Here is a 15,358-nt window from a genome sequence, read left to right on the forward strand (position 1 = left end):
GCTGAGAGGTTATTTCCCCTTGTTGGAGAGCCTAGACCAGATGGCATAATCTCAGAGTAAGGGATCACTCATTTAAGACAGAGATGAGGAGGAATTTCTTCTCTGAGGGTAGCGAATTTGTGGAATTCTTTACCACAGAGGGCTGTTCAGGCTGGGTCATTAAGTATATTCAAGGCTGAGATAGATTTTTAATCAGTAAGGGAATCAAGAGTTATGAGAAAAAGGCAGAAAAGTGGAGTTGAGGATTATCAGATCAGCCATGGTCTCATTGAATGGCAGAGCAGACTCACTGGGCCGAATGGCCTAATTCTGCTCCTATGTCTTATAGTCTTTTATACCCCCAAGCCTCTTCCATGCCCCCTCATATCACCTCCATGCCCCCTCATATCACCTCCATACCCCCATGCCCCTTCCATTACCCCAATGCATCCTCCATATATATATATACACTCTTCCAATTTCCATTGTGTACAGAACTTTTGGCAAGTCTTTGAAATGCTCCTGAAGCTGACATACTAAGCGAACATGGCTCAAAAATATCCTTTGGAAAAAAACTGCTCGTTTTACAACTTTATAAAAGTATCATTCAAACATTTACCTGGGAGTTGGAGAGGCGGCGGACCCACGAGGAAGCAGCTCAGAGTGGGAGAGTATAAATCAGGACCGAGGCTTGAAGCCTACACCACTTACCTAGGAGTCGGAGAGGCACACCAGTCAGCTGCTTGGAACTGGCCCATACTGAGTTCGAACGGAGAGTGAGAAAAAACTATTAGTGGCATCACAGGAAAATGGTAAGTTCATTGGTTGGTAAGAAACAGCTGTTAGGGAATGTCTTTAAATTGCAGTAAATTAGAAAAAGGTATTATTTTTAAAGAAGCAACGATAGTTGGATTTAAGTGAGAAACACCGGGAATAAGGGAAAGCCATGGCCAGTATAATAAAGTAATATAAATAAACCAAAGTAGAATAAAGTTAAGACATGGATGGGCAGCTGAGTTGAGTGGAATGTGTGTCCTGTAATATGTGGGAAGTCACGGACCCTCCCTGTGTCCTCGACAATCACATGTGCTGGAAGTGCTGCCAGCTGCAGAACCTCGAGCTCCTGGTTTTAGAGCCCAAGCAACAGCTGGAATCACTGTGGCACATCCACAAGGCTGAGAGCTACGTGGATAGCATGTTCAGAGAGGTGGTCACACCACAGCCTAGGAGCCTGGAGAGAGAAAGGGAATGGGTGACCGCCAGGCAATCCAAGAGAACTAGGCTGGTAGTGCAGGAGTCCCCTAGGATCCTGATCACAAATCGGTTTTTCATTCTGTAAGCTGGTGGGGGCGCTGGTTCTTCAGAGGAGTGCAGTGAGAGCCAAGTTTGTGGCGCTACAGCGGCTTGGCTGTACAGGAGGGGAGGACGAAAGGAAGAGCAATAGTGATAGGGGATTCATTAGTTAGGGGAACAGACAGGCGTTTCTGTGGCCATAGACGTGACTCCAGATATGTTGCCTCCCCGGTACCAGGGTCAAGGATGTCACTCAGCGGCTGCAGGACATTCTTCTGGGGGAGGGTGAACAGCCAGAGGTCATGGTCCACATTGGTACCAATGACTTAGATAGGAAAGGGGATGTGGTCCTGCAGACAGAATTTAGGGAGCTAGGTAGAAAATTAGCAAGCAGGATCTGAAAAAGAGTAATCTCTGGATTACTCCCAGTGCCATATGCAAGTGAGTACAGAAATAAGAGGATAAGGCAGATGAATGTGTGGCTGGAAAGATAGTGCAGGCGGGAGTGCTTTAGATTCCCGGGACACTGGGACTGGCTCTGGGGAATATGGTGCCTGTATAAGCCGGACGGGTTGCACCTGAACAGAGCCGGGACTGAGTTCCTTGTGGGACGTTTTGCTAGTGCTGTTGGGAGGACTTTAAACTAACTCGGCAGCGATGTGGGAGCCAGGAGAGAATATTAAAGAGTAAAGCCAAAGTGCACAAAATACCAGGAGAGACAGCACTAGAATAGAGAATAGTAAGTTAATAGGCAGCGTTGGAGAAAGGAAGAAAGTAATGAAGTCTAAATCAGGGTTATACTGCATGTATGTGAATGCACAGAGTATAGTAAATAAGACTGGGGAGTTACAGGCACAGATTGCCGTGCGGAATTATGGTGATGTGGTGATAACAGAGACCTGGCTCAAGGAAGGCCAGGACTGAGTGTTAAACATTCCTGGGTACAAAATGCTCAGGAAAGATAGGAAAGGAAGAAAAGGACGAGAGGTGGCTGCATTGGTTAAGGAGAGCATTGCAGTGCTGGAGAAAGAGGGTTCATGAATAGAATCAATTTGGCTAGAGCTAAGGAACAAAAAGGGTGCAATTACATTGCTCGGTGTAGTCTATAGACCACCAAATAGTGAGAAGGACGTAGAAGAACAAATCTGCAGGGAAATTACAGAGAGATGCAGGCATTATGGAGTAGTTATAATGGGGGACTTTAATTACCCAAATGTAGACTGGGACAGTGGTAGTGTAAAGGGCGGAGAGGGGCAAGAGATCTGAGATTATGTTCAGGGAGAATTTTCTACGGCAGTATAGGTCCAGTCCAACAAGAAAAGACGTACTGTTGGACCTGGTTCTTGGAATGAGGTGGGCCAAGTAGATCAAGTGTCAATGGGGGAACATTTAGGAGACGGTGATCCTTGTATCGTAAGGTTTAGGATGACGGTAGAAAACAACAATGTGCAATCCAGAGTAAGAATAATTAACTAGGGGAGAGCCAACTTCAACGGGGCAAGAATGGAGCTGGGCTGGATAGACTGGAACCAAAGGTTAAACAGAATTACCTGGAAAAACTCAGCAGGTCTGGCAGCATCGGCGGAGAAGAAAAGAGTCGACGTTTCGAGTCCTCATGACCCTTCGGCAGAACTGAGTTTAGTTAGGAGAGGGGTGAAATATAAGCTGGTTTAAGGTTGCGGGGGTGGGGGGAGAGAAGTTGAGGGGGGGGTGGTTGTAGGGACAAGCAAGCAGTGATAGGAGCAGATAATCAAAAGATGTCACAGACAAAAGGATCAAAGAGGTGTTGAAGGTGGTGATATTATCTAAGAAAATGTGCTAATTAAGAATGGATGGCAGGACACTCAAGGTACAGCTCTACCTCCCTTGCCATTTTAACACTCCACCCTGCTCTCTTGCCCACATGTCTGTCCTTGGCTTGCTGCATTGTTCCAGTGAAGCCCAACGCAAACTGGAGGAACAGCACCTCATCTTCCGACTAGGCACTTTACAGCCTTCCGGGCTGAATATTGAATTCAATAACTTTAGATCTTAAACTCCCTCCCCCCATCCCCACCCCGTTTCTTCCCCCTCCCTTTTGTTTTTTTCAATAATTTATATAGATTTTTCTATTCATTATTTTTAAATCTACAACTAATACCTTGTCAGTCTTTCCACCCCACCCCCACTAGAGCTGTACCTTGAATGTCCTGCCATCCATTCTTAATTAGCACTTTTCTTAGATAATATCACCACCTTCAACACCTCTTTGATCCTTTTGTCTGTGACATCTTTTGATTATCTGCTCCTATCACTGCTTGCTTATCCCTACAACCACCCCACCCTCAACTTCTATCCCCGCGCACCCACCCCCCCACACACACACCTTAAACCAGCTTATATTTCACCCCTCTCCTAACTATACTCAGTTCTGCCGAAGGGTCATGAGGACTCGAAACGTCGACTCTTTTCTTCTCCGCCGATGCTGCCAGACCTGCTGAGTTTTTCCAGGTAATTCTGTTTTTGTTTTGGATTTTCAGCATCCGCAGTAGTTTTTTGTTTTTATGGAACCAAAGGTTAGTGGGAAAAGCTGTAGCTGAACAGTGTGCTGCCTTCAAAGAAGAATTGGTTCGGGCACAGTCAAGGTACATTCCCTCAAAACAGAAAGTTAGGGCAAACACATCCAGAGCTCCCTGGATGAAAAAGGAGAAGGAAATTAAGATAAAGAAGAAAAATTGTGCTTATGACAGGTGTCAGATAGAGAATACAATTGAGAACCAGGCAGAATATAGAAGGTTCAAAGGCAAATAAGAAGCAAATAAGAGAAGCAAAGAGGGAATATGAGAAAAGACTGGCAGCCAACATAGAAGGGAATCCCAAAGTCTTCTATCAGCACACGAATAGTAATAGAGTCACAAAAGGAGGAGTAAGGCCGATTAGCGGCCAAAAAGGGGATTTACACATGGAGTCAGGGGGCATGGCTGAGGTGTTAAATGAACACTTTGCATCTGTCTTTACCAAGGAAGCAGATGCTACCGTGGCCACTATGACAGAGGAGGAAACTCTGTCACTAGAAGTCCTCAAAATTGATAAGGAGGAAGTGTTGGATAAACTGTTGGCACTTATTGAAGGAAGTAAGAGTGGAAATTGCAGGGGCACTGGCCATAATATTTCAGTCTTCCCTAGACTCAGGGGAGGTGCCAGAGGACTGGAGAATTGCAAACATCATGTCCTTGTTCAAAAAAGATTGTAAGGTTAAGCTCAGCAATTACAGACCAGTCAGTTTAACTTCAGTGGTGGGGAAGCTTCTAGAAACAATTATTAGGAATTGAATTAATAGTCACATGGAAAAATGTGGGTTGATTAGGAAGGGCCAGTATAGATTTCTAAATGGGAGATTGTGTTTAACTAACTTGCTGGAGTTTTTTGAAGAGGTAACAGAGAGGGTTAATAAGAGTAATGCTGTTGATGTGCTGTACATGGACTTTCAAAAGGCATTCGATACAGTGCCACACAACAGACTTGAGAAAAGTTATAGCTCACGTAATAAAAGGGACACTAGCAACATGGATACAAAATTGGCTGAGTAGTAGGAAACAGAGGGTAATGATCAATGGATATTTTTCAGGCTGGAGGAAGGTTTGTAGTGGAGTTCCCCGGGGTATTGGGACCCTTGGTTTTCCTGATATATATTTTAATGATCTAGATCTTGGTGTGCAGGAGACAATTTCAAAGTTTGCAGATGATACAAAACTTAGAAGCATTGTAAACTGTGAGAAGGGCAATATAGAACTTTAAAAGGACACAGACGAGATAGTGAAGTGGGCAGATAGCTGGCTGATGAAGTTCAATGTGGAGAAGTGTGAGGTGATGCATCTTGGTAGGAAGAACATGGACAGACAATATAAAATAAGGGGTACAATTATTAAGGGGCTACAAGAGCAGAGGGACCTGAGTGTATATGTGCATAGATCATTGAAGGTGGAAGGACAGGTGGAGGGAACAGTTAATAATGCATACGGTATCCTGGGCTTTTTTTATAGGGGCATAGAGTACAATAACAGGGAGGTTATGCTGAGTTTATATAAGACACTAGTTAGACCTCAGCTGTAATATTGTGTACAGTTCTGACATTAGATGTTTCTACTTAAATAATCAATGTACAAGGGTATGGGGAAAAGGCGGGAGAATGGCACTAAGTCATAATGCTCATTCGGAGAGCTGGTGCAGACACGAATGGGCCTCCTCCTGCGCCATAGGAATTCCGTGGTTCTGTGAACACAATCATTCATAGTATCGATGACAAAAAATGTAATCCTCTTAACACCTCTTAATCCTGTACAAATAAACAAACAGGTATTGAAAAACCACATCAAAGAATAACTTCATTATCCTCATAAAGCAGTCAATCAAACAAAGCTGGCACCGATCTGTGTTAAAAATCCACTGTTAAGCTGAGTCCATTAGTCATTCTTGGAGCTCGGCCATGCATTCATAATGAGGCCATCAAGAAAAACAGATGTCTGGCAATCTGTTCAACTTGCTTCAGCCTGCATTCAACACCCGGAGAGGAAAATACCAGTTGTGAGAGCTGACTTTTATCTATAATTCCCTGATTTCCCTCTCTCACCTTTTTAAATTGTGGAATGGCATGTGCAATTTTCTAATCTAAAGGAATGGTTCCTGAATTGAGAGAACTGTGGAAGACTATAGTTAGAGAATTAATGATATTCTTTCTTACTTCCTTTAAAACACTGGGATGAGGAGATGGTGGTGTAGTGGTAATGTCACTGGACTAGTAATCCAGCGGCCCAGGCCAATGCTCTGGGGACATGGGCTCAAATCCCACCACGTCAGCTGGTGAAATTTGAATTCTGTTAATAAATCTGGAATATAAAGCTAATCTCAGTAATGGTGACCATGAAACTCATCAATTGTCGTAAAAACGTATCTTTTAGGGAAGGAAATCTGCCAATACTTACCTGGTCTTGCTTACTTGTGACTCCAGACCTACAGCAATGTGGTTGACTCTTAATTGCCCTCTCAAAAGTCCTAGCTAGGGATGGACATCAAATGCTGGCCTTGTAAGCAATGCATCCCATGAAAGAAAAAAAATTGATAGAAACCTGTGATGACTGTCACTTTAAGATCAGTTCAACTGAGTAGGGGGGTCACATGATTTATTCAACCAATGTGTGGCTAGCACGGGGGAATAAATTCTAAGGAAGGGTTTCCTAGGAAAAGAATGGCTGTACGAGGGGCTAGCTGGGTACAAGCAGCCACGGAAGCTCTTGTGCAAATAAGGTTTGTTCTGTTTGACTAAGAAACCTCACAGAACATGTTTGTACAAAACCACCTTACCCTGGGGCTTTGTCACTCTTTAATGCCATTATTTTCTTCATTCCTGTTATTTTGCCAATGTTAATTTTGGTGACTCTGTGCGTACTTTAATATTAGTCTCTTGAGACGTCTGGCATGTTGTACTCTAAATACTGACACAAAGTAATGATTTAACATGTCTGCCGTTGGCTTATTTTCATTTATAATATTGAAATGGGCTGATGGAAAGGTGACCAGAATTCAGCACACACAGTCAAACTTACTTCTAATTTGAAGATTTCTGTCTGCAGTATTGTCAAATAGAAATGAACAACCAGCCACTAATTTCATGTCAGGAGTGGCATTTGAACCCACAGTTCTACGTGAAACACTGATCTGAAAGCAGCACCTTAGACTACTCAGCCCTGCTGACTGCACATAATTATATATTTTCGTATATAATCTTCTATAATAAGAACACTAACTTTTTGCCTGTCATTTTAAGGGGAGTGTCTGTTGGTGGGTTTATCTGGTGGAAGGTACCCAGGTGTGTGCAGATGCATGTGGGGTACGCGGAGGACTGGAGTGTGGTGACGTACTTACAGCTGCCAATGGTGGTGGTGGCAGCGACAGGAGTGGGGGGAATTGATGGAGAACAGGAACACCGGAAGGTAAGGGGAACCCAGCAACAAAGTTTGACTGGAGAGATTGTTTCTGTGAGGGATAGGATGGGATTGATGGGAGAGGTGAAGATGGCAAGAGAGTGGTAGAGATAACAATTAATGATGGGGACAATTATTTGATACATCTTATTATCCAAAAGCTATCCTTTGTGCTAAAAATGAAAATTAATTAGATTTGAATGAAAATGTTTTAGGAAAGCTGTCAGGTTAATGAAAAAAATATATCAGCCTTGGTTCCGTCCATCTTCAATGATTCTGTCTATCTTCAATGTCCAAGGAAGGAGCTATGAGACTTTAATGTTGCTATGAGACTTGTTTTCTAAACAAAGTTCATGTCATGGAATAGATTGGTAATTAGGAGTTACTGAAATTATAACAGGCAGATTTCAAGGAAATAAAGGCCCAGATCTTCCACTCAGGATCGGAACCCCTATTTCCGACCCTGATCAGACAAAAAAATACACACTTAGCTTTCTGCAGTATTTCTGAGCGATCTTCCGATGGAGGACCCTACACAACCGAGTCAGTAGAGCAAACCTTAGAGGGAGCAGTGGAGAGAATCCGCGTAGAAGCCACACCCCCTTTTTACTGCACTAGCTACCGTTTCCCATAAAGTAGAGTTTAAATGTCACAAAGCTTCTTTGAAAAGCTACGGAGAGAAGGTAAGTGTATAAGGGGGTCGGGTGGGTTAGGAGCTAGGGTGGGTTGGCTAAGGGGGTAGGGTGGCAGGTGATAGGTGGGTCAGGGCTAGTTGGGTCATGTGGGGGGGAGTTGTCAGGACGAGTCGGGGGGTAGACTGGTCGGGGGGATCAAGGAAGGAGTTGGGGTGGTTAGTGTGAGTGATTGGGGGTCATTTGTATAGTTACCCAGGAGTTAGACTAGGTTATTTTTCCTGGATAATATCTGTCTGAAGTGTCTGACTCTAACTCAAAGTTGGAGACTTTATTGGAGGGTTCCAGGGAGCAGAGGAATTACCCATCAGAAGTTCAAACTTCCCGTGCAATTCCCATGGAGCCCTTGCATTGGGACTTCCGCGGGATCTCTTAGCGCATCTTCTGGGGTACATCCAATCTCTGGTGATCCGGAGACCATAAGATCTGTGCCCATCAGATGTAAACCTGCCTTCTCAACTCCAGAGAAAATAGTTCCCAATTAGACCTTCATATTCTGTAATTGTAAACAAGTCAGAAGGTCAGACTCTTAATAAAATTTGTATTTATGCTCCTAGGTTGTGGGGCTTGGTTAGCTCACTTGGCTCCAGCATGATGCCAATGGCTCGGACTCAGTTCCTGTAGTTCATAGGGCCTGCCTCCTCCCCTTGCTGCATGCTTGCGGAGTGGTGCTCCTGAAACTATCTATATAACCATGTATCTCTCTCTAGTGGAGAAAAATGCATGTTCTTAGGCATGTTTTCACACATGGGCAGTTTTATGCAGCTTGTTCCAGAGTGAGAAGTTTCGATTCTGTTAAAGTCTTTGTTGAAAGAAAAATTAAGTATTTAAAATATTGCTGTATTAAACATACTAATTTGACCATAAATATTTTGCAGGTCTCTAAGATTTTGGGGGTATTTGCAGCCCTTTAAGGCAGGTACAGACTTGGTAGCAAAGCTTTGTTGCGAATCGAATTTATTGAAAGAAAGCCAGGACAAGTTTATTAAGTTCTCAGATAAACTATGTGGGCAAACTCAAGCGGTGACTTACAGTTTTAACGCAGAATATACTGGATGATATAACGCACAAAGTGGTTTATCTCACAGCTTTGGTTGTTTGGTCTTCGGGCCTCTCTTCCTCTCTCTCTCTCTCCCCCTCCCTTGTCTCTTGTCTTGTCTTGTCCTTGTCTCTGGATGGCCTTTCTCTCTGCCACCAAGAAGGCAAACTTAGGGCATCCTAAAGTCTTTCTAGCTTATCTGTCCACTGCATTCTGCCAGTCTGTAAGGCTGTGCTTTCAATCTCAATAATCAGCTATGTAGAGGTACTCCTTGTTAATGTCATGTCAATTACATTGTTAAGGTTAAGAGAAAGAGTTGACGGGTATTAATTGACTTTGAGGACATATAAATAGGGGATAGCTGGGACATTGGGTTGAGTAGGAGGAGAGCTGTGAGACTGAACAAGTCAGTAAACTTCTTAATAAAGAAAAGCTCTGTATCTTGGTTTCTGCTTCACCAACCATCTTGGATTCTGTTAACACTCCTGGTTAACTTGATGTGAATGGCCTGAAACACATCTGTCTGAGATTATGGGCAAAACATCTTCCTCCCTGCACCTGTACTCTGAATGATAATTTTATCCTTCTATAGGTTGAAGACACTGCATTCCTGTATGAAACATGTGGCTGGATGCTAAAAGCCTCGCAGAAAACAGCGGACGCCATTAGGAATGGTGGTAGAATGTTCCGTCAGATGTGGAAGCTGAGCAGAGTGAGGCAGATGATGCTACATGTTGTTCCATTGTACCTAGAAAAGATTCAAGAAACATTACAACAGTTACAAGGAGAACTACAAAGTAAGTGCAGAGCTTATGAAGAAAATGCAAAACAAAGATTGAAAAGATCTTGGATACGATAGTCTGGAGCTTCCATCCTCTTGCGCTGGTTTTTTTTTTTCAGAACCGCTCACCTGAAATTGGCATAACCAGTGCAAAAGCGCAGTGAATTTTACTTTTAGCATGACTCCAGTTTCTGTGATCCTTTGCGCCAGTTTAAAAAACATCACGCTAGAAGCAGGCCCCATCCATAACACTAACCACCATGACATTCCATCAGGATGAGTTAATTCCTTTGGAAGTTTCCAGTAGCTGTGATCTATTGGGGCCTTCGAGGAGGTTTCAAAATTTAAACCGATCAAGGCCAACTAATCATTCCCTTTTAAAAACTGTTGAATATATTTTTTTCTAATTTGCTATGAAGCTGATAACTGTACAACAATATAACTAGCAAGTGGTTCTGAGTTTCTGTTAGTAATTTTCAGTAATTTAAAATCAAGTTACTCACATGGGCAATTTGACGCTGATTAATTACAAATGCTTATTTCTTTGTGATAAGACATCAGATTGTGATCAGGTGTGTTAATCAAACTGCAACAAGTTAACACCCTTAAATATAACCAGGAATATTTTTACAGCATTTTTTTTTCCAAAAATCTATGTTTGAAAATGCTGCCCAGTTGTGCTGGTTCGCGGCATAATGTACATTTGGTATACGCCAATGAGCTTGAGCGTTAATTAGAGTAATATGCCCATAAGAACTGCTGCACTATTTTCTATCCATTACTTTTGATGTGTCAAATACTATTCTATCATAAATGCCTTGCACTTTCCTGTCATTTCACTGATGTTTATTCAGTTATGTCCTGATCAGAAGGTGAATCTAGGAAGCCTCTCCAAAACCCAATTAATCAAAAATGGAGTTTGCAGCACTTCAAGAAGGCTGTTCACCTTCTCAAGGGCAATTGGGGATAGGTAATAAATGCTGGTCTAGCCAATGATGCCCATATCCTGTGAATGCATGAATTAAAAGATAGCGAAATCCGCAAATTACAATACTAAAAAAAAACATTTCAAACAAAAGGATTGCATTTTCCATCCTTTATTATATCCTGGAGAAGATTAATTCTTTAAAAAGCTGATGTTTTTCTTCTTCCCTCACTCAGTTTCCCATCGTTTTCACACATTTTGTGGACATCAAGTGTGATAATCCATTGTGGACTCCAAACCACTATTAGTGACAAGCTGCCTCTCGATCACATTCAGTAAAAATGGTGATCTTGTGCAGTCAGTCAGATTGCTCAACATCAGTGGCTACATCTGGATGGAATTTGAGAGCACGTGAAGCATTTGAGACTTTAATGCAGTCATGCAAATAGGGTTCCACTCTGAATCAACATGTTAGTGGTAGGGGAGCTTTATTGCAGATGCAAAAGAATTTTAAGATCATACATGTTTCTAAAACTGTAGATTTAAACTGACAAGGACATTCCAATTTGCAAAGTTTAAGGCCAATTGACAATTAAACTCTAAATGATCGAGATGATGTGACCTTAAAGGAACAGGAGAAAAATAAAACACTGTACATTAAATAGTGTAACACTCCATTTTTATATAACAGTGCCTTACCTGAATTACCACAAACAACACCACAAGAGGACCATTGTTTAGACTGTAAAAATGGTCTGATTTTTCTATTTCCTGTTCTATCGCATCTCCTATCTCACATTCTGGGATAACATTGGTTCAAGAATCATGGGCGAAATTTTATGGCCCCATCGCGGCAGGGGTGGGGCCAGAAAATGCGGCAAGCCATTCAAAAGTCCATTGACTTTGGTGGAACGGGAAGATCCCGCTGGCAGGAGGGGTCATAAGATTCTGCCCCATTTCTAGTAGTTTTTTCATTACTAGAAGTGACGATGGTCTACCTAAAACCTATCTCCTCGACCTCGTTTTTGGTTTTTGGTCGTTTTTGGTTACCTGCCCTAATATCTCCTTATGTGGCTTGATGTCCAATTTTGTCTGATAACAATGAATTATGTAGAACATACAGCACAGAACAGGCCATTCAGCCTAACCAGTTCATGCCAGCATTTATAATAAGCCTTGAGGCTTATCTCATTGTCCCTTATTGAACTATCAGCTCCTGATAATTGTCTTGAGACATTTTTATAATGTTAAAGAGGTTACATAAATGCTTTGCTGTTGTCCACAATAACAAAATCGAAATCGATCGAATCAGTCAAAGGCTTTCAAAATCCTTTCGAATGCAGCAAATCGGAAGTATGTAGCTGTGAGAGATTATGAAATGTTATTGATTAAAATCCAGCAGACAGATGATGGAATAACAAAGGGAATGATGCATAGAGAGAAAAACACATCAGAGTGGAATATTAATATTTTGTAATATATTTTTATTTATACAAGAATTTCAATAAAGGCTGCTGTGACATCTAATTTCTATGTTCACCTGCATCAGGTGAGGAAAGCTCCACCTATTCCTTTCTAGGACCCAATCAAGAAACAATTAGGGACAGATTTTGCTGTTAAGAGTATTTGTGTGCAATAGATTGTTAGCACATAATGCAAAGGATAAAATCAGACATGGAGAACTGCAACCCTGCAAGGAAACCAGCCCAATTTTCCATCCACTAATTTAAATAGACAGAAATTTAGACGGGCTTCAAGAGCATCATATCATAGAAATATAGAAAGATTTGCAACACGGATTCAATCCATCTTGTCCATGCTGGACAAGAAAAAGCTATCCAGCCTAACCCCACCTCCAGCTCTTGGTCCATAACACTGTAGGTTAGGGCATCTCAAGTGCATGTCCAAGTGTTTTTTAAATGTGACGAGGGTTTCTGCTTCTACCACCCTTTCAGGCAGTGAATTGCTGATCCCCACCACCCTCTGGGTGAAAAAATTACTCCTCACCCCTCTCTAATCCTTTTTCTATTTACTTTAAATCTATGCCCCCTGGTTATTGATCTTGCTGTTAAGGGAAACTAGTCCTTCCAATCCATTCTATCCAGGCCTCTCATAATCTTATATAACTTAATTCAATCTCTCCTCAGTCTCTCTGTTCCAAAGAAAACAACCCCAGCCTATCCAACCTTGCCTCATTGTTAAAATTCTCCATCTCTGGCAACATTCTCATAAGCCCCACCTGTACCCTCGCTAGCACGAGCATCCTCCTCACATGATGTTCTTCTATAGATTGCACCCTGATGATCCAATGTGACCCATGTTATGACTGGTTGAGGAGTGAACTGGCTCCCCTCTATTTCAGCCCCCTCAGTTGGTCGCTACAAAGGGTTTTAAAATTTATTTTCCCTGTGAATGCCTTTTCCAATCTAAATGTATTTATTTGTTAATAAGGAGCCAATCAAACCAAGTTTTCTTGAGTCAAAGAAGAGTACGTTTATTCATTACTAAACTTGAGAGAAAAAAATAAAGACGCGACCACACACACACACACACACACACGATTAAGTCCTTTTGCTTGTCCGTAAGGTGTAGTTTGTCGAACGTTGCCGCTGTTTGAAGTGAGGTGGTTTCCTTTAAAATCCTAGAGTCGAATTGAAGTTCAGGTACTGCACTTTGCTGGAGACACTTTTAGCTTCAAAGAGAGAGAGAAATTCCTCTCTGCTTTTTCAGCAATTCTTTTCCAGGTGACTTTAGTGATTTCTTTCTGATTCTGGCTTTGCAAAACCGGTTCTTAAAGCTCCTGTTTGTATATTCACAGGGAGGTATTCGATTAAACATGCCTCACAGTCATTGTTGTAGACCAAGTAATCACAGTTTTTGGATCTTTCATCTCAGAAACTGACACATTTTGAGATAGTAGAAACTAACGGTTTATTTTGTCCTCCACAGGGGGTTTTGAGTATCTGGTGGGGTGTAACTGGCTGGGTAGCAGTTCCTATTGTCTTCACAGAATTACAGTGGAAGTCTAGCATTTTGCATTTTTAATGCCTTCCTTTCAAAAGTCTCTGTTTGAGGTGGGCCTTGATACCCCCCAGGTGTGAAATTCCATGCAACATCTCAGAGCAGGTCTGTAGTGCAATTCATAAAGGAACTTTCCAGCAAAGTGGTCACATACAATACCAGACATCAGGTGACTGCTGTTATCCATTTGTAGTCAGCATCTTTTTTTATATTTTTTAAAAAGACAGGTCCTCTTTAAGCAGTTAACTGTGTCTTTGGATAGCTGCTGAAATTGTAGGTAGATCTCACTCAGTGATCCTTTCCCATCATCATGATACCCAGGCACAATAACAGGAGCATCGGCCCCATTTACTTTGCTTCTGAGTAACCAGCTCTCTTACAAACTGCCTAACAAATTCTTTCACCATTGCAACCTTCATCATGCTCATCCAGAGAGCCAGGGCAGACACAATGGGCCAAATTACCTCCTCCTGCGCTGTAACAACTCTGTGATCTGGTAACAGCCCAATCTCTTACTCACTGTGAGCACGATCTCGCGAAATCTAATGCGTGTGTATTTATATGAAATGAAGTTTCATGCCTTTTCACTTGCCTGTCACACACTCAACTTCTCTTTCATTATCACACTTTGTTACTGATTCAAAACGGCGTTAAAAAGAAATGAATGGAAAATACAGTCACTGAACTGCAACTTAAAACATACAACCATTACACTGTTTGATCATAGGAGTTTAGAAGTAGCTATAATAATCTGGCCTTCCCTAGTTACACCATTTCCACATTGGGATTGAATTGAGCAGTGTCCCACAGCTACAATTATCCCACTTTGCCTCCGTTAGTGGGGGGTGTAATTACAGCATGGTAAATATTCATAGCAGGTTTTCATTATGACTAGGAGGTTTTGTGGCTCAGTAGGTAGTGCCTCTCTCTGAGCCAGAGAAATGGCTTCAAGTCCCACTCCAGGATTTGTTGGCCTTGGAAGGAGCATTCATGATGCAATTCAACAAGTTGATAATTCTTTCAATATTTCTCCATTATTCCCCAAAGGCAAATAAGTATGTATGAAGATATGCAACAAACAATTATAATTGTGGGAATAACCATTTATAATTGAAGGAATGGGCAGGAGCTATATGACATAGAGTTTTTAATGTATTAACAGGTAAGCCAATTTGATTTTCAGAGCCTGTGGCCACACTAAAGGATGCTTACTATGATGTGACACTGAAGGAACTAGATCAAGAGTGGAAAAAGAAAACTGAGGAATATCTGGAAAAAATTCAATCTTTTATACCCACAGTAGTTCAGGATACATGGCTGCTGCAGTCAGTACCCAGGGTGCTGTATATTACCAAGCAAGCATTTGATTTGGTAAGTGTATTAAATGCTGCACTGCAGTGGAGAATACTTTGTGCCACTAATTTTTAATTTTACGATCGAGATTTCTTATACTGGGAAAATTGTATTTGTTTCTCAGCTTCAATTGACCTTATTAATTCTTAATAAAATAATGGTCAGTGCTATAAATTAGCAATAGCAAGATACTTGGGGTGGGAGGAGTTAGCTAGATAGCTAACGTGTGGTTCAGAATAACAACAGCGTAGGGTTCGATCCCTGTTCCGGCTGAGGTAGACTTGGGACCGACCCCATTGCTACCACATAACAAAA

At 41.9% G+C, this 15,358-nt stretch overlaps 1 protein-coding gene across 1 annotated transcript in view; it reads left to right on the forward strand.

The window, feature by feature from the left end:
* LOC144691151 (uncharacterized) overlaps window positions 1-15,358 on the forward strand; it is a 369,111-nt gene that overhangs the window by 304,981 nt on the left and 48,772 nt on the right. The window contains exons 64-65 of the mRNA XM_078559217.1: window positions 9,556-9,760; window positions 14,874-15,061. Coding sequence (XP_078415343.1) covers window positions 9,556-9,760; window positions 14,874-15,061 — 393 coding nt within the window. The remainder of the gene's footprint in view (window positions 1-9,555; window positions 9,761-14,873; window positions 15,062-15,358) is intronic.

The sequence above is a fragment of the Cetorhinus maximus genome, chromosome 15 (assembly GCF_964194155.1).
Source record: "Cetorhinus maximus chromosome 15, sCetMax3.hap1.1, whole genome shotgun sequence".
Classification (NCBI taxonomy): Eukaryota; Metazoa; Chordata; class Chondrichthyes; order Lamniformes; family Cetorhinidae; genus Cetorhinus; species Cetorhinus maximus.